This window comes from Capra hircus, chromosome 1, assembly GCF_001704415.2.
Source record: "Capra hircus breed San Clemente chromosome 1, ASM170441v1, whole genome shotgun sequence".
Lineage (NCBI taxonomy): Eukaryota > Metazoa > Chordata > Mammalia > Artiodactyla > Bovidae > Capra > Capra hircus.
In genome coordinates, this window is record NC_030808.1 from 113,073,343 (window position 1) to 113,101,315 (window position 27,973).

Consider the following 27,973-nt stretch of genomic DNA (forward strand, 5'->3'; position numbering starts at 1 on the left):
TCCTCGCACATAGGAACAGAAAATCAGAAAGTACAAACATGTTTCACTTGACAGAAACATCTTGTTTTCAGGTTGTTTTGACTAAGTTAATAAGTCTCTCCAAATGCCCCAATTCAGAAAAATTGCCACCATCATTTCATCAATACACATGAATGATTTCACTGAAGTATTATTTGTACTTACTCAAATACATTCCATTAGCATTTTAATCACCAAAAAATATATTACTCATTTTTCCCCAAGAAAGAATAACTATTTAGAAAGACTTGCCCAAGGGCCTTAGGTGGAATCTGCTTCTGAAAATTTGGGCCTCAACACACAAAATTTCACTGTAAAGTAAGTACTGCGAACTCTCAGCTTCTCTCATTTCAGAAAGAGCAAGCAAGTGAAAGTCTGCATTTTGATTTTGAACCATAAACTCTCTATGTGCACAATCTTTTTGTTAAGAATACTGACATTGTTTTCCCATCTATAAAAACCCATTGGTAACTTGCACAAATGAAAAAGAAGGTGAATCCTTGAGCTGACGGTACTGATGACCTCAGTTTCCTACAACACTTAGAGACTGAGGTTATAATCCTGATGCTCATGACTCCTATGCAACAGAGAAAAATGCTGTCCTAGAGAAAACACTTGCTTAGGTCACTCAAACAGCAATTCTTCACAGAGGGTCTTTCATATAGTAAGTATCAAGGTAGTGCATGCTTAGTTGCTTCAGTCGTGTCTGACTCTGTGCGACCCACAGACTGTAGCCCACCAGCTCCTCTGTCTATGGGATTCTCCAGGCAAGAATACTGGAGTGGGTTCTCATGCTCTCCTCCAGGGGATCTTCCCAACCCAGGAATCAAACCCATGTTTGTTAAGTCTCTTGCATTGGCAGGCGGATTCTTTACCACTACCGTCACCTGGGAAGCCCTGTATCAAGGTAAGGCAATTAATTTTTGCCAGCCTGCCCTAAAAGCACCAGTGCCAAATCAAGTGAAACAGAGATGCCTAAAGGAACATAGCAGTCTACTCAAACTGGGCCGTAAAAGTCTCAAAAAAATTAGGTATCATTCCTAATTCAATTTAATCACTGCTACCTTCCTCCTTCTGTGTGAATTTTTTTTCCAGCTTCTCAGTTACAACCAAACAGAATCTGACATTCTCTTTCATATCCAAGACTCAACTTCTCCAAGTAGCTTCTCCTAAAGATGCCCCCATCCACTACAGGATTTGGGGTCCTGGAGGAGAAACCCACAGGCACTAGGACCATAGGCAACTTCATACCTGTCAGGCGAAGTTTCTTCACTCAGTGTTTCGCAAGGTGGGATATGTGTATCTCCTTCTCTGATGGAGCAAGAGATGCATTCAAGTGGTTGGCAGATCACTATGGTTTAAATGTTCACATCCTCCCAAAATACATATTGAAATCTTAACTCCCAAAGGTGATGGTTCTAGGAAGTGGGGACCTTTGGGAGTTGCTCAGAAGTCGTGGGATAGAGCCTTCATGAATGGGCTTGTGCTTTATACAAGAGGCCCCAAAGAGCCGCCTTGCTACCTTCTGCTTTGTCAAGGCTACGAGAAGTCTGCAACCTGGCTGGAAGAGGGATCCCAGGCAACTCTGCTGGTTCCCTGATCTTAGACTTCCACCCTCCAGAACTGAGAAAGAAATTTGCTGTTTATAAACCAATCAGTTTGTGGTACTTTGTTCTAGCAGCCCAAATGGGCCACGATACAGATAAACTAATTTTTACTATAAAAATGTGTTAGAAAAATGAACAACTAGCTTATAAAACTCATGATTTTGTAGTAATTATTGGCAAGGATGAGGATAAATAAAATAGAGTCAGTTTAAAGTTGGCTGAGGGACTTCCCTGGTGGTCCAGTGGTGGAGTCTTTCTTTGCCTTCCAAAGCATGGGGTACAGGTTCAATCCTTGGTCAGGGAACTAAGATCCCACAAGCCTTGAGGTCAAGAACCCCAAACATAAAAAAGAAGCAATAATGCAACAAATTCAATAAAGACTTTTAAAATGGTCCACATAAAAATATTTTAAAAAGAAAGTTGAAACAATAAAATTCAACATAAAGTTCAATTGATAAAGTTGATTGAAAGAAAGTACTTCATAGTCAAGTATCACAAAGGTGCATAAAACTCAAGGCAGCTTAGAGATGCTCAGGATGCTTCTGTGATCATGAGCTTTGCTCTCCGGGGTCTAGCTCATCTCATATCCTCACTGATTCTCAAACCTTCAGCTGCTTTTTCTCAGCGAACTATTCCTATTAGCATTTAAACATACCGACAATTTTCTGATCTTTAACCTCCCTCACTTCCCTTTCAACTAAAGCTTCTCTTTCAACTCATTTTACCCTCACAGCCCAATGGTTGAAACAGCTACACTCACTGGCTGCACAGTCTCATCCTCCACTCATTCCTCACCACGCTTCAATCTGGCTTCCACACCTGCCCTGCAAGGACACAACTCACCTGATAATAAATACACCCGGTGAATGCATCGATCATTATCTCACTTTGTCTTTCTGGAACAGCCAACGGGGCTGCCCTTCCTTCCACCAAATTACATGCCATTTGTCAGACCATTAGAGGGCTTCCCTGATAGCTCAGTTGGTAAAGAATCTACCTGCAATGCAGGAGACCCCAGTTCAATTCCTGGATCAGGAAGATCCACTGGAGAAGGGACAGGCTACCCACTCCAGTATTCTTGGGCTTCCCTTGTGGCTCAGCTGGTAAAGAATCCACCTGCAATGCAGGAGACCTGGGTTCAATCCCTGGGTTGGGAAGATGCCCTGGAGAAGGGAAAGGCTACCCACTTCAGAATTTTGGCCTGGAGAATTCCATGGACCATATAGTCCATGGGGTCTCAAAGGGTTGGACACAACTAAGCAACTTTCACTTTCCTATTTTAGTACTCCTGTTGTTTTTCAAGTTTCCTCCGCTCTTTCCTTTTCCCTACGCAAGATGAAGCTTGGTGTTCTTCATGGCTGAACCTCAACACTCTTCTTACTCTACACACTCCTGCGTACTTTTCATCTACTCTCCCAGCTTCAAAAATCATCCCCATACTGATGATCCACAAACCCATGTCTCCAGTTCAAGTCCCTCCACTGAGCTCCTGACTTGGATATTCTATAAGAATCTCAATTCCAACACACCCACAATGGAATCGTCAGCTTCTCCTTATGCTCATACTATGGGATTAAGAGCATCCATCTAGTTGCCCAAGACAGGGATGATTTTCCTTGGCTCATGTCCATAAATATACCCACCCAAGTCACCTCCACGCCTACCTCCCCAATGTTGCAGGTTTGCTTCTTTGCCTTCTAGTATCATCAGTATAGGCTCCGCTCATCTGTAACCTAAGCAACTATAGAGGCTTCACCACTGGGGCCCAATCTCACTGTCAACTTCACAGCACATGAATCTGTAGCTTCCACAGCATCCTAGGATAAGGTTCACAATTCCTTAACATGGATCCTCTGTGCTCTCTCTCCTGGTCTGGGCTCTAGTCACATGAAGAACATTCTAGTTGAAATTCTACAAACAAGTCTTTGGGTCTTTGCATGTTCTTGAAACACCCCTCCCCAGTCCCTGGCTCAAAGCTGCCCTTGCTCCAGGTTTCAGCCTCAACATTTCTGTGTTCTTCCTCTCATGTCACCCACCATCCTTTACTGTAACTCTTATTTCATGTCTGCCTTCCCCTTTATACAGCACATTCCATGAGGGCAGTAACCACACATGTCTTACTCACCCTCACATTTCAGGGGCTGGCATTGTCCCTGGCACTGTAGTGGATGTTCAATAAATATTTCTTGAATGAGAGAATGAATAAACAGCTATTCAGACACCAAAAGAAAACGAGATCTCTAAAGGCCCTTAAGACTGTCTGAAATAGTAAAAATATCAATTTGAGTATAGAAAACATAATTTTGTTTTTCAACTACTTAAAGAATGGTGTACAAATGGCTGTGAGAATCAACCAGTTTTCAGCATCAAATCCAGACAGGTTCTCTTCGGAGGGATCTGAGTGTTTTACTGTCTGATAAGCTACTCAACAGTTACCTTGCTCACTTCCTTTAAGGCTCTTTTGCAGACTTCATATTTAGGAGAGTCCTTAGGAGTCTTTTGACAGATAGTCTGCAATGAAATAAAAGAAGAACAAAATCAGCTGATTTATTCTTTTAAGTAAAATAAAACCAATGTCCAGTCATATACTCTTACTCATAGCAAACTTAACAATTCTGAACACAATACTATGGATGAGTATAAAGATGACATTAAAATAGGAAATAGTCTTTAAAAGCATAGGATCCATGTTCATCCAGAGGATGATTTAATAAGAGGACAGACTTCAGAGGTGGGTGAATCTGGTTTCAAATTCCAGATCTGCTCCTTATGAGCTATTCGACCTTGGGCAAGTCACCTTCCCTTATAAGCTTCTATAAGCCTCAGTTTCCTCATCTGTAAAACTGGGATAAAGCCACCTATAAAGCCACAAGGAGGTTACAAAAGTTAAATGATAATGCATGGAAAGTTCTTTATGAATAACCTGCATACAGTAGGTCTTCAATTAATGACAAAATTACTTCAATGATCCCTGTTATCATCATTATTAAAGGTTATTATATTTGTAGATGATATAAGGTGAATAAAAAGTTCAAGAAAAAATGGCTGCTGGGTTTTTTCTTGGTATGCTTATACTGCAATTTTTCTGATGGTAAAATTGAGTTCAAAAAACATCAACTGAAGATATACTGAATTATATATAACTTTTGAAAGTATATCTGTTCAAAGCCAACAAAACCATTTCAATTGTTAAAAATGTTAACCTCAATCAACAAGTTTAACTAAATCTCCAAATGAAGTAAAATCGAAGAGATCATGTTTTAAGTACATTTAGATTCTGCCCAGGTGGCCAGATTCTCACACATGGACAACAGGTGAGGGCAATAGGCATTTAGCAGAAAGGGAAGATACCAGAAACTAGCTTACATGCAGAGGAACACCAAGCCTATGAATCTGAAAGTCAGGTGTCAGGAATATTATGTGTGATATGTAAGAAGTACAGACTGGACCACTGGTGGTTTTATATTAATGTACTCAAAATTTTTTCGACTATGACCCCACTGTAAGAAATACTTTTACACTGCAACTAGTACACATGCACACAAAATGAAAGTTTCTATGAAATAATATTAAATCACATTATGAACAATGTATATATCATACACTGTGTGTTCTACTCTATATTCATTTTCTAAAAACACTACTCATGATTCAAAAGTCAGTTTCATGACCCACTAATGAGTACAAAAGCAGTTTGGAAAATATTAGTTTTTATTTCTGGGAGCAGGCCATAGTTTCTTTTGTACACTTCAATTTTATGTAAAATTCTGTACACACTAGGAAGTCATTCTTCTAGGAAGAATGACTACAGCTTAATCTACAACCTCAAAAGAGTCTCTGACCCCAAAAAGTATCATTTCTTTTAAGACTCTGTGTGATAGACATAATAAATATAAATCAGACCTGGATTTGCAAAACTGCAAGTTTCCCAATATTTACAAGGACAGAAGTCCCTAAATCACACAAGATGGACAAGGATGGGTGTAAAGGTGGTAGACTAGTAGACTGAGGTGGGCTAGGAGAGCAGCAGGTGCTGTGAATTCTGAAAAGACAGCTGAACCTCCTCAACACTGTGCAGCTGGGCCAAGAAAGTGACCATAATCCCATCTTTTTACTAGTTTCTAAATTTCAGTGCTTCTTTGAATTTATAATGGAATAGAGAAAATGGAATTTATTTTGTAATGTTAGGCAATCATAATTTTTGCTATATTTTTATCCTGTATTTTGACTTTTAAAAAGCAAGCACGTCAAAACCGATGTTATATTATCACCCAAATTTAAAGCAGAACTATGCCAAGATATTTTAAGTTGATCAAAAAGACACTCTTTGAACTATCATATGATCCAGCAATCCCACTCCTGGGCATATACAGGGAAAAAACAAAAACTCTAATTCAAAAAGATACATGCAACCTAATATTCATAGCAGCACTGTTTACAATAGCTAAGACATGGAAGCCACCCAAATGACCATCAACAGACAACTGATTTAAGACGTGGTACGTATATGTAATGGAGTATTAGCCATAAAAAGGATGAAATAATGCCATTTGCAGCAACATGGATAGACCTAGAGATTATCATACTAAGTGAAGTAAGTTTGACAGAGAAAGATAAATATTATATGATATCACATATGTGGAATCCAAAAAACAATACAAATGAATCTACAGATAAAAGAAAAAGCTCACAGACACAAAAAACAAACTTAAAGTTACCAAAGGGGAAAGGAAAGCAGGGGAGGGATAAATTAGGAGTTTGGGATTAACAGATACAAACTACTACATATAAAGTAGATATGGAACGAAGAGTTACTGTATAACAAAGTAAATATAATAATCTATAATGGAAAATAATCTGAAAAAATATATACATATACTATATCTGAATCACTTTGCTATACACCTGAAACTAACACAATATCATAAATCAACTATAGTTCAATTTTAATAAAAAAAGAAAAAGGCACTTGTTGGCACACTAGCTGGGTGGAAGTCACGTCGGGGCACCCCATCCTCTTGTGGCTGCCACTGTGGTTTCAGCCCAGCCAGTGTGCGGCCACCCTGGGCCACTGCCTGGCTGTCCTCCCAGCTGTGCTTCCCACCAGTCCATCTCTGCTCCTCCCACAGTCACGTCCTGCACTACTCAAAAACAAATACGTGTTTTCTTCATGCATGCTCCCTACGGCAAGATCAGATGTCTGGATTTTCCTCACTCATTCTGAGCAATGCAAACTAGGGCGGGTTTATGCCTTGCGATGCTGGAGAGACTCCTTCCCGTGTGAAATGGGAGCACTTCAGCAGCCTGGGGCATCCCAGGTGGCACTAGCGGTAAACAAGCTGTCTCCCAATGCAACAAGAGATGCGGGTTCAATCCCTGGGTCGGCAAGACCCCCTGGAGGAGGGCATGGCAGCCCCCTCCAGTATTCTTGCCTGGAGAATCTCACGAGCAGAGGAGCCTGGTGGGTTACGTCCGTGGGGTTGCACAGAGTCGAACGTGACTGAAGCAATTGAGCACACAGGCAGCAGCTGGGAACATGACAGGGAAAGGGACCTTAGTGACCCAGCAGAGGAAACTGAGGCCCAAAGAGACAAACGACACGCCCAGGTCTCATGCCTGGAGTTTCAGCCGCAAAGGAGTTCAGGACTCCTGACTTCAAGAAGTCAATATTCTTCCCATTTCAAAAAATGTTAAATAAGGGTTGTAATCTAACTTTACTTTAGAGTGACCCCACAAGCCTAAATTGAAGACAGTTTCCCATGTGGGACTTTCTAACCAAACAGCACCTTTTCATTGAATTGGGAAATTTCATAGAAGGGATATAATTTAAGCAGAAGAAGAAGAATTTTCTGAATCACAGATTTGTTGCAGCAACAGCTATCGACAGAGGAAAACGACACCAGGTCACATCTTACATCCATCAGCAGGGGAAGGCGGGTCACCCTCTGCATGGGAAGAATGAGAAATGAGATCATAGGTAGGTTCCTACAGTCTTCGTGGGACTCGATTCGGGACAAAACTTCCTTGAAAGACGGGTTGGTGGCTCTGAGGGAAAAAAAAAGACAAAACTTCAAAGCATTTCCTCTTTAAGAGGCAAGTCAAAATGTATTATAAAACACTGTGATAAATTGATATATTATCAATGATTTTTAAATATATAAACAACATAAACGCATAATTACATAGGTGGACATGGATGGCTTGGTTGCCTTTTACAGTTAAGACTGAATATAAGTTTAAGGCAGTAATAAGAATAATAAGATGAAAATATAGGTGCCAGAAATTTTTAGGAGTAGAAAATAAACAAATGAAGAAACAGTGGTATCATAATAGTGAATGTATACATTAAAAAGTAGTATACACACTACATCTCAAATCTGATCATCTACAAACGTTCCACTAAAAAGATGGCACATATGTTTTAAACCGCAGCTCTAGCCTGAGATAATAATCTAAGAAAGAAATCTCAGGATTTACTTACTAGGAGGCTTTTGGACTTTTCCAAAGCTTCTAAGACAGAAAACCTTCTGACTATGTCAGCCAGAATATCCCTCCTCTCGCAGTGACATTAAAACAGGGACAACACTGTCACAACATTTCTACGGAATTTAGCAAGATACACGGACATAAAGGATCTCATGTGGCACCATGCATATAACTTTGACGGGGATTCCAGTAAGAATGTGGAGTCTCAGCAAGGTCCCCAACTTGCCAAATAAAATACCTAGCATTCGGTGTAGACAAGAGTCCAACCAAGGTCTTCTGACTTTCAGTGGGTCCCTGACACAGCATCTCTCGTTCTGTCACCTTACTTCACCTAAGGGCAGCTCTTGGAGTTACAGTGTGACTTGTGAGGGGGAGGTAGAGGAGGGGTTGGCCCCAGATTCTGTAATCCCCTGAAGAGGGGAGGGGGAGGCCAAGAAGCAGGGTAATGGCAATTGAAACCTTTTTTCAAAAAAATATACTTTGAAACTTAGATGATTTGGTTCAAGGCTGCTAGAAAGAAATAAGGAAATACCCAGAACAGCAAGTTAAAAGAAAGTACTCAGAAATGTTATAATTTCCTTTTCTTAAACTGAGGAGTTAAGTTTCCTGCTAACTTTGAAAAAAAAATTTAGGAAATTAAAAAAGAATCAAATTTTAAACCAGTTGCATATTTGAATCATTCTGCCACCTCCAAAGATTCTGAGGAAACCAACCAGTCTAGGATGGACCCTGGGCATTGTTTGTTAGCTGGTTTTCAGATCCCAAAGTGCAGGTAAAGCTCAAAGTCACAGCCCCAAATGTAAATTTACATTCTGAAACCACAACTACTAATTTCCATGTGAAAGCTCAAATGATGATGTCATTGAGCTAATTTAAATAAAACCTTTATTTTTCAAGAGTTACATAAAGTACAGCAGTACTTAGTCAAGTTTTTTTTTTTTTAATCTTACAAAACAAAACTTAATTTAGCTCTTATTCCAGGCTTTGGCTTTTACACGTGTCACTTGGATTTCCCAACAGTTAAAGAGTAACCTTTACATCGCAATGCCCATGGCGGATGAGGGCATCATGTAACCTCTGGAGACACTCCTGGTTATCAAGGCTGATGTGAGGCTGTGCTACCAGCAGCTGGTGGACAGGAGCCTGGGGTGCTACAATGTACAGAACAGTCTCCACAACAAAGACTAATCTAGGACAAAATGTCCAGCAGTGCGGACAAATCCTGCTTTGTGCTAATAACCGCATTTAGGGCTGGCAGCTGTGGGTTTTCCTCCCTGCCTGTACAAGATTTTAAGGACGATGTGGAGGGGGAAAGGGGCATCATCAGCCCTCTTACCCACGTGGGGGCTGCTTCTCTAAGTGGCCACGAGGTACTCATCACCATAGGGTCTCTCACATGGCCTAGAGACTGGCCAGCGTGCCATGCTTCGGTTGTAAACACCACAACTCACAGAAGGATGATAACAGCCAGTCAGCCCCCAAACTGAGTCTACAGCGATGCCCAACTGTACTGCCAGACACGGAGCTCCCTGTGATAAACAAGCCTCGGCCCCAATAAAGCAATACAGACATTGCTGAACCACTGCTGAATGCTTTTCAGACTAGTGATGGCATATCCATCACACCAAAACTCTCAGTAACCTAAATAGAACAAAGGGAAAAGGTGTGTGTGGAAATTTAAGGTTACTTCTTTTTCGTTTCACAATTAGAGCCTTTAAGGACTCAAAAAAAAAAAAAAAAAACTTCCTTCAGTCCATCCTTGTTCTTCTCACACCTAACCACTCAGAGGGAAAAGATGAGTGATTCCCATGAACAACTAAATACAGTTGTCATTTGAACGGAGGAAGATTAGAATACTAGAGGACACTTTGGCTCCTAGGCACTAGTTCAAGAACTATATCTTGGCCTCAGGCAAACTATTTAATGACCAGATAACAGCTTAGAGAACAACCTTCTCACCATTTAGAATGATGATCACCAATCATCATTACCCTCCCCCACACCCCCACCCAAGTCTTACAGGAATTAAGAAAAAAAAAAGAAACAAGGAAAAAAATCAACAAGCTATAATTTCAGAAAAGCTTTAAAGAAAATTCTCCACAACTGGGTTTTTCTAATCTAACACCCCTGCCCAAAAGCACTTCTCTTCCCAAAAGACATTTAATTTAAGAGATCAATTAATTTCAATCAATGTGACCCAATTAAAACATGATTAGATCATTAAAGCTGCAACATTTAATACTGCTTACAACAATTTTTGCAGTGTCCGCTGTTGGTAGACTTCATTTGTGCAGTATTTCACATATGGGTCAAATGTGGATGCTGTGTGCTTTTCCACAATGTCACTTATGTCTTCTATGAAGATATTATTCTGATGCCTTGCTTCCAACTCTGTAAAGAATCTTAAAAAAAAAAGAAAAAGAAAAGCATTTACACTGCCTTCCATATGCTTTAATAGACAACAGATTATCCTCATGAAATGCTATTATACAGGGTTTGAAAATACTAGCAGTACATGGTACCAAAAAAATACAAGAAAAAAATATAAAACAGTCTAAATTTAAATCTATTATCAGTTCAGTTCAGTCACTCAGTCGTGTCCGACTGCGACCCCATGAACCACAGCACGCCAGGCCTCCCTGTCCATCACCAACTCCTGGAGTTCACCCAAACTCATGTCCATTGAGTCAGTGATGCCATCCAGCCATCTCATCCTCTGTCGTCCCCTTCTCCTCCTGCCCTCAATCCCTCCTAGCATCAGAGTCTTTTCCAATGAGTCAACTCTTCCCATGAGGTGGCCAAAGTACTAGAGTTTCAGCTTTAGCATCAGTCCTTCCAAAGAACACCCAGGACTGATCTTTAGAATGGACTGGTTGGATCTCCTTGCAGTCCAAGGGACTCTCAAGAGTCTTCTCCAACACCACACTTCAAAAGCATCAATTCTTCGGTGCTCAGCTTTCCTCACAGTCCAACTCTCACATCCATATATGACCACTGGAAAAACCATAGCCTGGACTAGATGGACCTTTGTTGACAAAGCAATGTTTCTGCTTTTGAATATGCTATCTAGGTTGGTCGTAACTTTTCTTCCAAGGAGTAAGCTTTCCCCAGCTATTTGCCATGAAGTGACGGGACCAGATGCCATGATCTTCATTTTCTGAATGTTGAGCTTTAAGCCAACTTTTTCACTCTCCTCTTTCACTTTCATCAAGAGGCTCTTTAGTTCCTCTTCTGAAATGGCAACCCACTCCAGTACTATTGCCTGGAAAATCCCATGGACAGAGGAGCTTGGTAGGCTACAGTCCATGGGGTCGCAAAGAGTCGGACATGACTGAGCGACTTCACTTCACTTCACTTCACTTTCTGCCATAAGGGTGGTGTCATCTGCATATCTGAGGTGATTGATATTTCTCCTGGCAATCTTGATTCCAGCTTGTGCTTCTTCCAGCCCAGCATTTCTCATTTACATCTTATTCCTTCATATGAAAGTGAAAGTGTTAGTCACTCAGTCGTTTCAGACTTTTTGTGACCCTATGGACTGTAGTCCACCAGACTTCTCTGTCCATGGATTCTCCAGGCAAGAACACTGGAGTGGGTTGCCATTTCCTCCCCCAACCCAGGGATCAAACCCAGGTCTCCCACATTGCAGGCAGATTCTCTACCATCTGAGCCACTGGTAAAACCCATTATGTCATACGGTTAGCTTAAAACATTGATAGTCCAGGACATTTCTGTGCTTTTAGGTATATTTTGGAATGTACAGATTTCACTATTTTTTCAAGATTTCCCTAGACACTTGGGGTCATGGTGCAGCATTAATCCTTACATATATTATTGTATTAAAAAGCATATGAGCAAAATACCTAAATAACTGCCTAAAAACAAGTCTGAAACAAACCTAATTCTATGGGGCCTTTCTCTCCAAATAAAAATAATCATATCATTTATATCTAATACAATACATGACATTTAAATGACTTTGTAAATGGTTTATATTGCAATGTAGAGATGCCTTGTGTGTTGTGTGCACTCACACACACCTATATTATGTCTAGCCCAGGCAAAATTAAATTTCAGAGAAACAATGAATAATTTTTTAATACAACTATGTGCCAAATACTGCATAGGACATCTTGGGTGTCTTGCATTTCTTCTGTCAGTCTTATATTGGATCCAATTTTAACAAAGTATCAAATCAGCTATTTGAAACAAGAGTGTTCTTCCTCTGGCCCACAGACCAGCAGCATTGGTACCACTTAAGAGCAGGCAATGGCAACCCACTCCAGTGCTCTTGCCTGGAGAATCCCATGGACGAGGGAGGAGGAGGAGGTGGGTGGAGCCTGGTGGGCTACAGTCCAGGGGTTCCCTAGGAGTCAGACACGACTGAGTGACTTCACTTTCACTTTTCACTTTCATGCATCGGAGAGGGAAATGGCAACCTACTCCAGTGTTCTTGCCTGGAGAATCCCAGGGACGGTGGAGCCTGGTGGGCTGCCGTCTACAGGGTTGCACAGAGTCGGACACGATTGATGCGACTTAGCAGCAGCAAGAGCTTGTCTAAAATGCAGAATTTCACCCCTCATCTCTCCCAGTCTGAACCTGCACTTTATTAAGACTGCCTCATAGTCTGAACGCACACTAAAAACTGAGAACTTCCTTAGAGCACACTCACTGACCATGTTCAGAGCAGCATGAAAATCTATCAAAAATAACTATCACACAAAGACCAAAGGGTTTTCTTAAGAAGGTGAAATCAACAATAATGTCTAATGTTGACTCTGGAACATTAGCACAAGGGAAGGTTAGTTTTGGTATTTATCACATCATTGCTCCTTACCAGTTTGTTGGGTGGACTCCATAATACAATATTCAAGATAGACAGTGAATGAGGCAACAGAAATTTATACAAGAGTATTAGTGGTAGATATGGGCTAACATTTCCTCACATTTATACCTCAGTTCTTTTCAAAGAAAATCCTGGCACTCAGAAACAAAATAATTAAGACATTAAAGATCTTATTTTTATAAGGGCTGGGAAGATCCCCTGGAAGATGAAATGGCAACTCACTCTAGTATTTCTGCCATGAACAGAAAAGCCTGGAGGGCTACAGTCCATGGGGTTGCAGAGTCAGACACGGCCAAGTGATTGAGCATGAACGCATGTTGACAGAAACATAAAACTTATTTTAATATAAATTGTATTACTTGTCATCATTATCTATTCTATTTTTATTATTTTAATTTTTTTTTTTTTTTTACTGTACCACACAGCTTGTGGGATTTTAGCTTCCCAATCAAGACTGTGCTGAGAAAGTGAAGAGAAAGTGCCGAGTCTTACCCACTGTAACACCAAGGAATTACCTCTACTCAATTTTTAAAAGTCTCCAAAGGAGCTTACAAAATGAAAAAATATATTTTAACTTCCTAGAAGAATTAACATTTATATTCTGGGAAAGCACCTACATATTTATTACCTTTAAAAAGGACTCAGGAAAATAGTTAATATGGTTCCTATCCACATGACCTCATCATCCAAACTCCCTGTTTAAAGAGCAAGAGGAGCAACTAAAAGCACACTGTGCTAGACTATTCAGCCTTCCTTCCAGTGGGATCAGCTGAATACGCACAGTGTCCTTCAGAATTAGCAGGTCAGAAGAACAGATAGCCGGTCAGAAGAACTGGCTATGTTTCAAAACTCAGTCAGTGACTTCATGTCACTTTGTCACGCTGAGTTTATTCAACAATCAAATAAAATATCAAACCCTCTCTAAAAGGTTTCAGAATTTCAAAAATATCCAACTCCAAACCCCAGACAAACAAAAACCATGTTACTTCCTATTTAGACTAGTCCCTCACTTCAAGAAATCTGTGATCTATTAAGGCGGTGAGAATGATAAATATAAATGATATAGGAAAACAACATGCTTGTATATAACTAACTACATGTTGAAACATATATGCATAAGAGTGCTGGTGGCAGTATCTTTTTAAAAAATTATACAAGCTATATATCTTTTATTCTAGTAAAATATTTATTATATAAATGTTGCCATTTAAACCATTTTCAATGGCTTTAATTACTGTCACAGTATTGTGCAACCATCATCACTATTTCCAAAATGCTTTCCTCACCCCAAACAGAAATGCTGTACTCATAAAGCAGCAACTCCCCACTCCCCTCTCTCCTCAGCCCCTGATATCCTCTCATCTACTATCGATCTCTGTGACTCTGCCTATTCTAGACATTTCATGTGAGTGGAATCACACAACTTTTTCTCTAGCTTATTTCACTTAGTATTGTATCTCCTAGGTTCATCCATATTGAGGCGTGTATCAGAACTTTCTTCTTTATGGCTTAATAATATTCCATTGTAGGGACTTATTATAATTTGTTTATAATATGAACAGGTTGTTTCTACCTTTTAGCTACTGTGAATAATGCTTCTGTCCACATACCCATCTGGGTATCTGTTTGAGTGGCTGTTTTCAGTTCTCTGGGATATATATCTACAAGTTGAATTTCAACCCTGCTGACTCTGCTACTAATAGTGTATTCCAAGAAATGATAGTATAATAACAAGAATCAATACAGAAGAAGCTGAGTTAGATGCCAAGGAGAGGTTATTTCATTAAATGAAGGCTGAGTAAGAAATAAAGGATAGAAATGGTACGGACCTAACAGAAGTGGAAGATATTAAGAAAAGGTGGCAAGAAGAACTTTACAAAAAAGATCTTAATTTCCCAGATAATCATGATGGTGTGATCACTCACCTAGAGCCAGACATCCTGAAGCCTGAAGTCAAGTGGGCTTGAGGAAGCATCACTATGAACAAAGCTAGTAGAGGTGATAGAATTTCAGTTGAGCTGTTTCAAGTCCTAAAAGATAATGCTGTGAAAGTGCTGCACTCAATATGCCAGCAAATTTGGAAAACTCAGCAGTGGCCACAGGACTGGAAAAGGTCAGTTTTCATTCCAATTCCAAAGAAAGGCAATGCCAAAGAATGTTCAGACTACCGAACAATCACATTTATCTCACACGCTAGCAAAGTAATTCTCAAAATTCTTCAAGCCAGGCTTCGACAGTACATGAACGGTGAACTTCCAGATGCTCAAGCTGGATTTAGAAAAGGCAGAGGAACCAGAGATCAAATTGCCAACATCTGTTGGATCATAGAAAAAGCAAGAGAGTTCCAGAAAAAAAATTGACTTCTGCTTTATTGACTTCACCAAAGCCTTTGGTTATGTGGATCACAACAAACTGGAAAATTCTTAATGAGATGGGAATACCAGACTATCTTACCTGCCTCTTGAGAAATCTGTATGCAGGTCAAGAAGCAACAGTTAGAACCAGATATGGAACAACGAACTGGCTGCAAATTGGGAAAGGAGTACGTCAAGCCCGTATATTGTCATCCTGCTTATTTAACTTATATGCAGAGTACATCATGAGAAACGCTGGGCTGGATGAAGCAACAAGCTGGAATCAAGACTGCTGGGAGAAAGATCAACAACCTCAGATATGCAGATGACATCACTATTATGGGAGAAAGTGAAGAGGAACTGAAGAGCTTCTTGATGAAAGTAAAAGAGGTGAGTGAAAAAGCTGGCTTAAAACTCAACATTCAGAAAACGAAGATCATGGCATCTGGTCCCATCACTTCATGGCAAGTAGATGGGGAATCAGTGACAGACTTTATATTTCGGGGCTCCAAAATCACTGCAGATGGTGACTGCAGCCATGAGATTAAAAGATGCTTACTCCTTGTAAGTAAAGCTATGACCAATTTAGACAGCATATTAAAAAGCAGAGACATTACTTTGCTGACAAAGGTCCATCTAGCCAAAGCTATGGTTTTTCCAGTATCATGGATGTGAGAGTTGGACCATAAAGAAGGCTGAGCACCTAAGAATTGACGCTTTTGAACTGTGGTGTTGGAGAAAACTCCTGAGAGTCCCTTGGACCTCAAGGAGATCAAATCAGTAAATCCTAAAGGAAATCAGTCCTGCATATTCATTGGAAGGACTGAGGGCTGAAGCTGAAGCTCCAATACTTTGGCCACCTGACGCAAAGAACTAACTCAATGGAAAAGACCCTGATGCTGGGAAAGATTGAAGGTGGGAGGAGAAGGGGATGACAGAGGGTGAGATGGTTGGATGGCATCACCGACTCGATGGACATGAGTCTGAGCAAGCTCCGGGAGTTGGTTATCGACAGGGAAGCCTGGCGTGCTGCAGTCCATGGTGTCGCAGAGGGTCAGACACAACTAAGTGACTGAACTTAACTGAGTAAGAAATGGTTCTTTACCTTCTGATGCTCAGAGGTGAGTGGCCCATGGGAGGCAGGGAGTCAATCACTTGCAATATGAGACCTATGACGGGGCCGTACAGTGACAATGACAGCGTAGGGCAGGGCACCTGGAGGCCCGAGGTGAGGAAAGACGTGAGGGGCCATCAGTGATGAGGACGGTCATGCAGGAGGCCAGGGGACAGAGCACCCGCAGCAGCACACAACGTGGGCAAAGACACGAATCTCCTTCCGGAAGACTGCAGGGCCAGCAAGGCGAGACGTCCACCACAGGAGGAGCAGGAGCAGAGAATGCGGGCGGCAAAGCAAGCGGGCCTGGGCTAGACTGCAAAGTCCGCCTGTCTGCTGAGGAGCGTGAACTTAATCTATGGACTAAGAGAACCTGCTGGAGCCGTTGAAGCCAATAACTCATCCCGTTGGACAGAGACAACTGACACAGAAGTGGGGAAGCCCAGCTGCAGGCCAGTGAGACGCTATCCTAGGCAAGTAACAATAAAGCCTGCACGGGAAATCAAAAGGAGAGGACACGTTAGGGTAACCGTTTGGAGGGAAAGTTAATACAATGGAGAGACTCATTAGATGGAAAAGTCAAGGAAGACACTGCGGTTTCTACTCAAAGCTTCCAGCTGGGCAACATGTTGGGTCATTAAGCCACCCATGAAGACAGGAACTTAGGAGCAAGAGGGAGAGGCAAGAGAAACGCAATTTAATTTTCCCTGAAAATATACATCTGTGAGAATTCAGAGCCACAGGAATTCTAGGTAGTATGTAATCAGGACTAGTTCATTTTTAGCTGGTTTTCATATAAATGCAAACTATTTGTAATTTCTTTTAGCTCCAAGTGTCCTTTAAGCAAATGTTCAAAGAAACTTGAAAAAACAAGAAACCATTCATAAGATCATTATCATGTAAATCTAGGAAATATCTCAGAGGCAAAGCTCTCTTCCAATTTCTTGTCTTCAGCTAACTGTTACAGTCGGAAAGAATGCAACTATATGACCAAAAACAACAGTAACTTGGCTTTTCCCAATGAAAAGGGAAATTCATCTATCACTCTTGAAAGTTTGCCAAAGTACAACATTAAAAACAAAGCACTAATGAAATATCTGTTTACGCTATTTATTTTGATACCATATAAACAAAGCCACCCATCTTTTATTATGACATAAACATAGTTAAGACACAATTCAAAGCCTTCTATGTTCAATTCTCTATTGGTTATTTTGAGCAAATTTGCATATTTCACTAAATGAGCTAAGCAACCAACAGGCCAAGAAAGTATTACTAAAGAATGAGGTATTATTTCAATAGCCGAGAATGCTGGAGATCCAAATGAAATCTGAAGCAAAAATAAAAGCATTCTGATTCCCTGGGTGAAATCTGAATGGAGTCTGTGAAGCAATCTGGCTTATTTGAGGAACAACTTTTTAATGGAAATCTATTTCAGCCCAGTGAATTTTTTTTTCCTGGCACAATACCTTCCTTATTTCTTCTTTGTAGCAATACCAAGATGATCATGTTTTACAACTGATCATGTTACACAACCTTCCGTGGTTTTTTTTCCAAGCAAAATTTTAATGTCATCGCTAACATCTAGACTTTGAGAAACCTCTGATGGACCAGGAAAGGCCTCTTGGAAGCCCTGCCTCTTAACCAGACACCCCGGTTAACCCTGTCTGACTCTTGACTAACCATCACGAACATCCGGTAGCTCCGAATTCTCACAGATGTGTCTTTTCAGCATCTATTTCACCTCTCTAAAGGGAAATTAAACTGACTGCTTCTTACTTTTTCTCCCTCTACCTAATCACATCCATACTTTACAGGGAGGCTGCAAATGATTGCAGCCCCTCCAGGAGAGCTCTTTGGCTGTGCAGAGAAAAGGTCGGGGCCACCAAGAAACACCAGGCCAGCCTCCCAGGAGGTGGGGACTTCAAGATGAGAATCACATGGTCACGTCTGAGGAGCCTGCTCGAGGCCTGTAGCCTCTCCTCTAATGTTTCCTATAACTACAGGGACTGCATAGGCTTTAGGCCTTTCGTGGTTGCTTTATCAAATGATGGTTTTAATTGTAGCACTGCACTTTCAGGGAAAAGGCAAAGTCAACAGGGAAGTAGCCACTTCTGACACACTCAGTGCATATACTTTTGTGAGCATCACTTTCTCCCTTCTGTAGTAGGTGGAAAAGACCTACCATATGAGGATAAATGTTGGCATACCACAACTAATAGCCTCTTCCAATTCAACTGGTAATGTCATTGGCATGTCAGGGATGAGTAATCCTAAGAGATCTTTGGAGACAGTATATCCATTCATCTACAGAGGAGAGTAAAACTTATTTAATATAGACAACAAATCTGGCTTCAACTGTCAGCCAACAAAATCTCCTCCCATGTGTTTAGCACAGGATGACATGCTTTGATGGATGTCAAGTAGCCAACAATTGATAACCATGAACACCATTCACTGTGCCAAGTCCAGCGCTTTCCACACAATGCCTCATCTAACTTAAGTCTCAAGTTGACTTTATGACTGCCAATGAACCCATTTTACAGATAAATAAACCAAGGCTAAGAGAACTTAAGTCAAAACTCTAAACAAGCTTCTGTCTGAACGCAGAGCCTTTCTGAGTCCAGAGCCTGCTTGAACTACTTCACCTACTGCTTCTGCTCACAAGTACCCACTGCCCTGTTACTACTGGCCAGTCCTCAATCTGAATATCCAGCAAGAAGGCTTACAGCTGGACCTTAAAGAGGAAATACATTATTTTCCAAGAATGACTACTGAATTATCTCAACAAATGATTTACACACATCTACAGGGTAAAGACTTTCACAGTGGATTTATGCTGTGGCAAGAGGTGCGAGAGAGCAGAGGAGCTGACCGTCTCCCTAGATGCTGCCTCCAGGAGGGTGGCAGCCAGTGATGTGTTCTGGTTCTGGTCCACAGAGTGAGAGCAGATATTGGTTAGGGGTGGCTGGTGAAACCCTCTGGGAGTCATTCCTTGACACCCTGCCCCATTCCGTTACCTTCCCCTTTGCCCCACTCATCCTTCAAGTCTCAGATTCACTTTCACTCCCCTTCCCTCGCAGGAAGCTTTCCCTGACCCTTCTGGTTGGGTTAGGTCCCCTTATTTTATGTCTTAATAAACCTCTATGCTTTTTTTTTGGTATGTCTATTATGACTGTAATTAATTATATAATGATTTTGTTTACCTTTCTCTCTCTTAGCAAGGGGGCTAGAGGGCAGAGGTCATGTCTGTTTTGTTTAGTACTCTATGCTTGGGGCCTGGCCATAGGACTTGAAGTATAAAAGACAGTTAAATAACTGATGGATGAATAAATCTAATCTGCATTTTAAACAGTAAATATGAAGATGGAATCCATTCAAGGAATTTTGTTCTAATGCCATTTATATGACACCTACAAAGAAGTCAGTCTCTACCTTGTTCTATGCTGTGTCGTGCTGAGTTGCTCAGTTGTGTCTGACTCTTTGTGACCTCGTGCACTGTAGCCCACCAGGCTCCTCTGTCTATTGGGATTCTCCAGGCAAGAACATAGGAATGGGCTGCCATGCCCTCCTCCAGAGGAGCTTCCCAACCCAGGGATCAAACCCAGGTCTGCCACATTGCAGGTGGATTCTTTACCCTCTGAACCACCAGGGAAGCCCCTACCTTGCTTTATTCACTGGTAAATATATATTAATATTTACTGACCACAAACTGAGTTCCCAGAGTTACTCTAGGCACAGTGAAGGTTTCAGTGAAGACACAAACTCCCAGCACAAACTTTTACAATCCCGTCAAGTATGGTCAGCACTTCCTAGGCGGCTCAGTGGTAAGGAACCCACCTGCCAATGCAGGAGGCTAGGGTTCGCTCCCCAGGTCGGGAAGATGCCCTGGAGAAGGAAAAGGCAACCCACTCTAGTACTCTTGCCTGGGAAATTCCATGGACAGAGGAGCCTGGTAGGCTAGAGTCTGTAGCTCACCAGGCTCCTCTGTCCATGGGGTTCTCCAGGAAAGAATACTGAAATGGGTTGCCATGCCCTCCTCCAGGGGATATTCCTGACCCAGGAACTGAACCTGCGTCTCTTAGGCTACAGTCCATGGGGCTGTAAGAGAGACAGGATTTAGAGACTAAACAACAAGTATGGTCACTAAGATGAAATGCAGTTTAGCCCAAGTCTCTTCAGTGCCAGCTGCCCTTACTGAAAACCTTGCCAGACTGGCTCCAGCTTCACCAATTTAGGGAGGATTCCAGCCGACTAAGAAACTCAGCACTGAGTGCTCGGGCTGAGGAAGCACAGAGAGCAGGGCTCTGGTTATGATCAGCGCTGCCTTGTGCCTTTCTGGGAATGGCATCCTTTCAAGGTACTTTTCCTTCATTAATATGCATGTGCCTAGCAAACTCAAATCATTCCTGGATACCTTCCTCCCTTGGATGAGCTGATAATCTAAGTGGCTGTAGTATAGCGCTGGAGAGGGTCATATTCACGTACGCCAGAGGCATGTAACATACCAGGCAGGTTTCACATGTCTAAATTGCTATTATATAATAAAAAATATCTTCACTAAACAAAGAAGTATTCCAGATAAGTAGCAGCAAACTATGTGCTCCTGGAAATACTTTCCTAACAGATCAACAAGAGAACATTCTGTACTCCACCAAAATGAATTTCTACTCTACTGAGGATAAGTGACATTTGGGGCTTATTTGTTTGCATTTGTTGGGGGTTTTGGGGTCTTTTGTTTTTTGGGTTTTTTGGTGGTGGTCACGTTGACATTAAAGCAATTTCTTTTAATACAATAGACTGTGGAGAGCAAACTCATGGCAAGAATACCACCACTAACCCACGGCAGGCATCATTAACAGATTATGGTGCTCTGCCATATGCAGAATCTGTACTCAAGGAAGCCATTATCAATCAATTAAAATCAATGATGAACATGATGAAGCTCACCTATGAATCCTTCACTGGACTCACACTGATGGGAAATCTGTTAATTCAACAGAAATAGAGGGCAGTTGCTTCTCAATAAGAATACGCTACATCCTGATCTGGTAATGGTCTCACAGAGTTTCCTCCCCAGCAGACTATACATCTTTTCCCATTCCATTCTAGTGTTTTGTGAAATTTTCTCTCTGGATTGATAATAAAGGGATACGGGCTGAATCAGAAGTGTTTTGGGAATGTGAGAGGGAAAAAAAAAAATTCTCAATAAAGATGTCCAGAATTTCCACCCTAACAGCTACTGTTTAATCCTGAAAATCTCCAGGACGGATTTTATTAAAAGATTCTTATCATCTTATCAAAACCTTTTAGATCAACCTGGACATAGGACAGAGGTGAAAGAGATAAACGAAGGGTTTATTTCCTTATCCTTAATACCACACAACACAGAGCCTGCTAGGTTTAAATCCAGCTCCCCACAGATGCCTTCAGTTCAGGGCACCCAGCAAATCTCAAAGATGAAAGGTGGAGCTGGGGGCTGGGGGAGGGATGGGAGGGAGCGAACACAGAACCAAATGCTCCGGAGACTTCCCTGCATCAGTTAAGGCTCCTGCTTGCTTAGTTCTTTCTCTCACTCATCACAGACAAGCTAGAGGGAAAAGAAACAGGACCAAACAAATAGTAAAAATACTATTTTTAAATTTCCTGAAATTTTAATACCATTAGGCCAAGTTTTTGCTTAAAAACGAGAATTTAAAGTATTTCTCATATGAATCTGCTTCACAGAAGCTGGAGGAAAAGGGTCTCGTTCCCATGGCAACCTTCTGCATACTCGATTCTTTTGTTTCAGCACTACTCATGAATTCACCCACATTTTAACTTCACTCAGAATGAAGATGACACTCTAATGAATGACAGGAAGCATTTGCCAGAACTCTTCTCAAAACACCCGGAGAAGAAGCTTTGTGTAGGCATAGGCTTGGGATGCTTGGGCTATGAGGGACAGTTTTGCAGTTATTAATTATGGTTTTTAAAAATCTGAACACAACTATACATTTCCATCTGAAAGAAAATCATACCCCCTCCCTACAGTTTTATATATAACTGTGAAGACCGAATATGCCTGGCTCATCACTGGATTTCCAGGACCTAACAAAGAATGAGGACTCCATCGCTCTGCTGTGCACCTGAACTATCACAACATTGTTAATCAACTATACTTCAATATAAAATAAAAAGTTTTTAGGAAAAAGAAATCTTTAATTTATTATACAATTATTTCAGATGTGGAGGTGAGAATGGGGGTGAAATTTGCCTACTGTTTTCAATCTGCTGACCTAACCAGAAACATTGTTAGCTTATCTTGAAATTTATTTTGATTACAAAATTGAAGGTTACTAATATACAATAAACTTCAAGTGTGTTCAGTTCAGTTCAGTTCAGTCACTCAGTCGTGTCCGACTCTTTGTGACCCCATGAATTGCAGCATGCCAGGCCTCCCTGTCCATCACCAACTCCCGGAGTTCACCTAAACTCAAGTGTGTTACACACTGTAAATAAAGGGAAAAAAATGATCGTTTATTTTTCATGGCTGACCTGACTGCAAAATTTTATTTAGTGTTGTTCTTGAACATTGTTTCCTTGTGATGAATAAAGATTTGGGGCTAATTAAAAAAAAAAAAAAGAATGAAGACTTGATAACTGCATTGATTGAATCAACACTAGGTTCCTATTATTCCTCCTTGCCCCACTGTTAAAGCGCTGACTTCCAAGGAGAGGAGCGGTGGGTGATCATATGAAACAAGTATCTCCCAGGAACATGAGTTAATAACTTCAGACATGAGTTAAATTATCAGGGTCCTCACAAGGGGGGCGGGCAGGGCCGAATGGCCCTAACGGTTGGCAAGTAAGGCAGGTGGGTGTTTGTGCTCCTGACACAGCATGGAAGACACAGGGCATGTAACTCAAGAGCAGTTTTGCTAATCCACTGCCTGGCCAAAATTCTTTGAAAACTCCAAACCTAGAAAAGATTTATGACTTTTGGAGGGACTGTTTCCTTTTATTAGATGACAGTTACATAACCAATTCCATGACCCTTTCCCCTTGGCCGCCTGGAAGGGTGTTTTTGCATTTAACCCTTACTCGAGCTAGCAGCTCTAGCAGGAGAGCTGGCTGGGCACACTGGCTACCCTCACCCTCGCCCTGTTCCCCATTTCCCACTCAAACAGATGGACTGTGTACATGTCATCCACTGCTAGTAGTCTTGAGCCTTTGGTGGATGCAGTTGGAGGATAAAATATCAATTATGAATAAATGAGCCAGGAAAATGTGGATGCTTGGGTGCACTAGGAAATAGCACCAAGAAAGAATTTACAGAACGTTTGAACAATATCAAGTAAAACCATAACATCTTTTCATGCTGAAGCCCCCTTTCCTGTTGTGAACTGATCATTCTTGAATAAAAATCAACACAGAGAAGGACATGTTTGCCTTCAGACACTCTCTCCAGATGCTTTGTAGGTAGGGCCCTCGGTATTTCAAGTCAGAATTTAACCCACAAGAAGAGTAACATTTCCAATAAGCCCCAAAGCTTTGCATCTTCACTTTTCTTTATTGAATATGCCCCCAAAAGTTGTCTTCCTAAAAGGAGGCAATGCTTTCTATAGTTCCCATCAGTTTCAGCAGAAAGAAAAAGGAACCAGGACACAGAATTTTGAAAAACTCTAGCAGCTGGTTTCCTAAGCCATAATATCCTAAGAAAAAGGATGCCTGTCTAAACGAGGGAAACAGAATTCCATGTCTTTGCTGACATTCTTCAAATCTGCTCCAGTTTATCAGCAGCTGGCTCCAGTCAGGCCCTTTCTCACACAACCCTCTCATTCACCTTTCATCATGGATTTTTAAAATACTTTCTTTTTAGATGGTTATTAGCCTTGGCCAGCAAAGTAGCTCAAGAATATGATCTACAGGGTAAACAAGTTCTTAACCTGGTCTTAAGTGGATTTGGGATGATGATAAACTTGTTCCTGCATTTATTAAAATGGAAGGAACTGAGTACAGAAGACTGGTGAACCATTAGCCCTGCAACATGCAGAAATCAGCTCAAGACCAGTGGCAACACAGGGAAGCCAGAGACACACAAGGAAGAGGGGAACAGATGCTACGGACCAATGGTAGGGGAGCATGAAGACGGGAAAAGAGAAAACATGCAAATATGAAACCTCCTCAATACCAAAGACCAGACTTTTCACTTTCTCTTTTTTTCAGTCTTTATACTTTTCTCCAACATTAGCTGTATGTGATCTCTTATCGGACTTCCCTGGTGGCTCAGACGGTAAAGCGTCTGTCTACAATGTGAGAGACCTGGGTTCGATCCCTGGGTTGGGAAGATTCCCTGGAGAAGGAAATGGCAACCCACTCCAGTACTCTTGCCTTGAAAATCCCATGGATGGAGGAGCTTGGTGCAGGCTACTATCCATGGGGTTGCAAAGAGTCAGGCATGACTGAGCTTCTTATCTCTTGAGTATTAGCTAACAGTATCTATAAAGAAATACACTTCCAGCTGAAGTCTATTTTGCACTGTACCTACTATATAGCAAGCCTATCATGTACCATTACATCACACCTCTGGAAGATGGATGCAGGGTACTGGTTACAAGTGCAGGCTCTTACAAGACCCAGATGGCCTGGGTTCAAATCCCAACCCGTCTTCTGCTAGCCTTGTAGCCTGAGGCTACTTAATGTCTCCATGACCTATTTCCTCATTTGTAAAGTGGGAATAATAATGGTATGACCTCATGTGGTTCTCACGATGACTTAATGAATTAAAACAAGTGGCCAGAATGTGGTCTGGCATGAGGTATGTGCCTGTTAACATTAATTATTACTCAAGTGCAATAAAATTCCTTTCCCTCCCATGTGAATTTACACAATTCACATGTCGTTTAAATGAAGCCACTAAGCTTTCTCGATTTTTCAGTCCAGTCTGTTCAAGGACAGCAAGTCTAGCTCCTATATTTCCATCAATTAAGTCCAGGTGGGAAGGTGTAATATCATCTTGCCATACACCAAATTTGCTCAGAGTCATAGGCATAGACTTCTTCATCAACTTATTAGAAATTATAATAGGTACTTATCAGTGACAAAATTAGAGGAGGATTAGCTCAGTTCTTTATTGGGCTTAAGAACCACTGGCTTTGAATTAAAATAGTTTAAAGTTAAATTTCTAATTATTTGAGAATTTTATATCTCATTAAATTTAAAAATGTCTTCTCACTATAAGTTTGTTTTCAGTGTCTAGGAATCTGTTTCTGCTTTGCAGATAAGGTCTTTTGCATTATTTCATTATTTGTTTAGTTTGGAAAACTCACGGTTACCAAAGGGAAAAGGGGAGGGGGAGGAATAAATTAGGAGTATGGTATTAACAGGAGAAGGAAATGGCAACCCACTCCAGTACTCTTGCCTGGAAAATCCCACGGATGGAGAAGCGTGGTGGGCTACAGTCCATGGGGTCGCAAAGAGCCGGACCGACGCGACAGAGCGACTTCACTTTCATGGTATTAACAGACACACACCACTGTTCAGAAAATTTACAATAGGATTTACTGTACAGCACAGGAAACTATCAGGGCTTCCCAGGTGGCACAGTGGTAAAGAATATTCCTGCCAATGCAGGAGACCCGGGTTCCCCTGGAGGAGTAAATGGCAACCGACTCCAGTATTCTTGCCTAGAAAATACCGTGGACAGAGGAGCCTGGCGAGCTATAGTCATGGGGTCGCAAAGAGCTGAACGCAACTGAGTGGCTGAGTATGCACGCACAGGAAGCTGTATTTGATATTGTGTAATGACCTATAATGGAGAAGAATGTGAAGCCGTACCCCTGGAAAACAGTCTGCTCACAGTTCTAGAGTTCAATATCCATCTAGTCGATCTTATATTCTACCCCAGTCATTTCTCTTTCCCTTCATTAGCACAGAGATCATTTCCATATGAAGAGGTCTGATTCATTCCAACCCTGTGCAACATGACTTTTGCCCATTTCATCCCATAGACATTACTCCCTCAAAAGTCTCCAGAGTTTGACATTATCATTAGTTATTGCTTGCTTTTTAACCTAAACAGATAATTGTAAATGATTTAAAAGAAAACCATTTTTACTGAAACCATGATAAATAATTATAAAATCTGCATGTTCTTTAATTTACACTTTAATGACAATATATTAAAATTTTGTAATTTTTTTAAGTAATATTTATTCTTATTTATTTATTTGACTGTGCCAGGTCATAGTTGCAGTGTGTGGGGTCTAGTTCCCTGACGAGTGATTGAACTTGGGCACCCTGCATTAGGAGCATGGAGTCTTAGCCACTAAACCACCAGGGAAGTCCAATTTCGTGCATTTTGAATCTAATGGCATTTTTACTTTATTATTGTTTAGATTGGGACTATCTAATAGAAATATAATGTGAGTCACATATGTGAGCTACATTAGTAATTTAAAATTTCCTAGTAATAATATTAAAAAAGTTTAAAAAAAAAAAAACAGGGGTGAAACTAACTCTAATAATATATTTACCAGTATATTAAAAACATTATATCAAAATATAATCAATATAAAAGTTATTAATTAAATACTTTACCTTTTTCATATTAAGTCCTGGAATCAGTGTATATTTTACACTTATAGCCCATTTCAATTTCAATAAACCATATTTCAAGTGCTCAGAAGCCACACAGGGCTAGTGGCTACCACATAGGACAATGTATCTTTAGATCACTGAAGTCAACAGAAAATATAAAATATGTGAAAAACTTTATTATAACAACTAAATTCGTGATTTTGCTGAAATGAAGGCAAAGAAATCAAATTTTGTGAAATAAATGTTTAATGATAAAAAGAAAAAAGAACCATTGGTTTTGTATAATGAAAAACCTAACACAGAAAGATTCACAGAAACCGAGAAATTACTGGAAGTTGAAATTTTACACCTGTTGCCAGGGCCTAGATTGGGGAGAACTCAGACTGCCATATTAAATAGCTTCAATTCCTTAAGTAATAGAGAACCACTGAAGTTTCTTCTGTTTTAGGAGAGAAATCTAGAGGTAGCAGGGTGAAGGACAGGATACGGGGCTGAAGGTTAAACTGAGGTACTAACAAGAAGGCAAGGAAGTCAATCACTGTCTACACACATGATCCACTTAAGACAAGAGGAGACTGGCAGTCCCTCAAAACGTTAAACGAAGGGTTACCATATGACCCAGCAATCCCACTCCTAGGTATACACTGGGAGAGAAATGAAATGAGAAGAGAAATGAAATGAAATAAAAGAAATGAAAACATATGTTCACACAAAAACCTGTACACAAATGTTCATAGAAGCATAAGCTATAATAGCAAAAAAGGGAAAACAGCCCATGTCCATTAACTAATGAATGGACACATAAAAAGTGGTATATGCATACAACGGAACATTACTCAGCAATGTAAATAAAAGACTTGCATATTTTGCGACATGTATAAACCTTGAAAATATTATGCCAGGTGAAAAAAGCGACTCATAAAAGATCATATATTACATGATTCTATTAATATGAAATTTCCAGAAT

General features: G+C 40.8%; 1 protein-coding gene across 3 annotated transcripts in view; it reads right to left on the bottom strand.

The window, feature by feature from the left end:
* Window positions 1-27,973, bottom strand: part of ARHGEF26 (Rho guanine nucleotide exchange factor 26) — a 142,193-nt gene that overhangs the window by 54,227 nt on the left and 59,993 nt on the right. For all 3 annotated transcript variants that reach the window (XR_001918121.1, XM_018048732.1, XM_005675418.3), the window contains 3 exons: window positions 10,361-10,513; window positions 7,541-7,670; window positions 4,062-4,136 (listed from right to left, as the gene is read on the bottom strand). Coding sequence is in view for 2 of the 3 variants with exons in the window: in XM_018048732.1 (XP_017904221.1) it covers window positions 4,062-4,136; window positions 7,541-7,670; window positions 10,361-10,513 (358 nt within the window). In the remaining variant the exon portion in view is untranslated. The remainder of the gene's footprint in view (window positions 1-4,061; window positions 4,137-7,540; window positions 7,671-10,360; window positions 10,514-27,973) is intronic.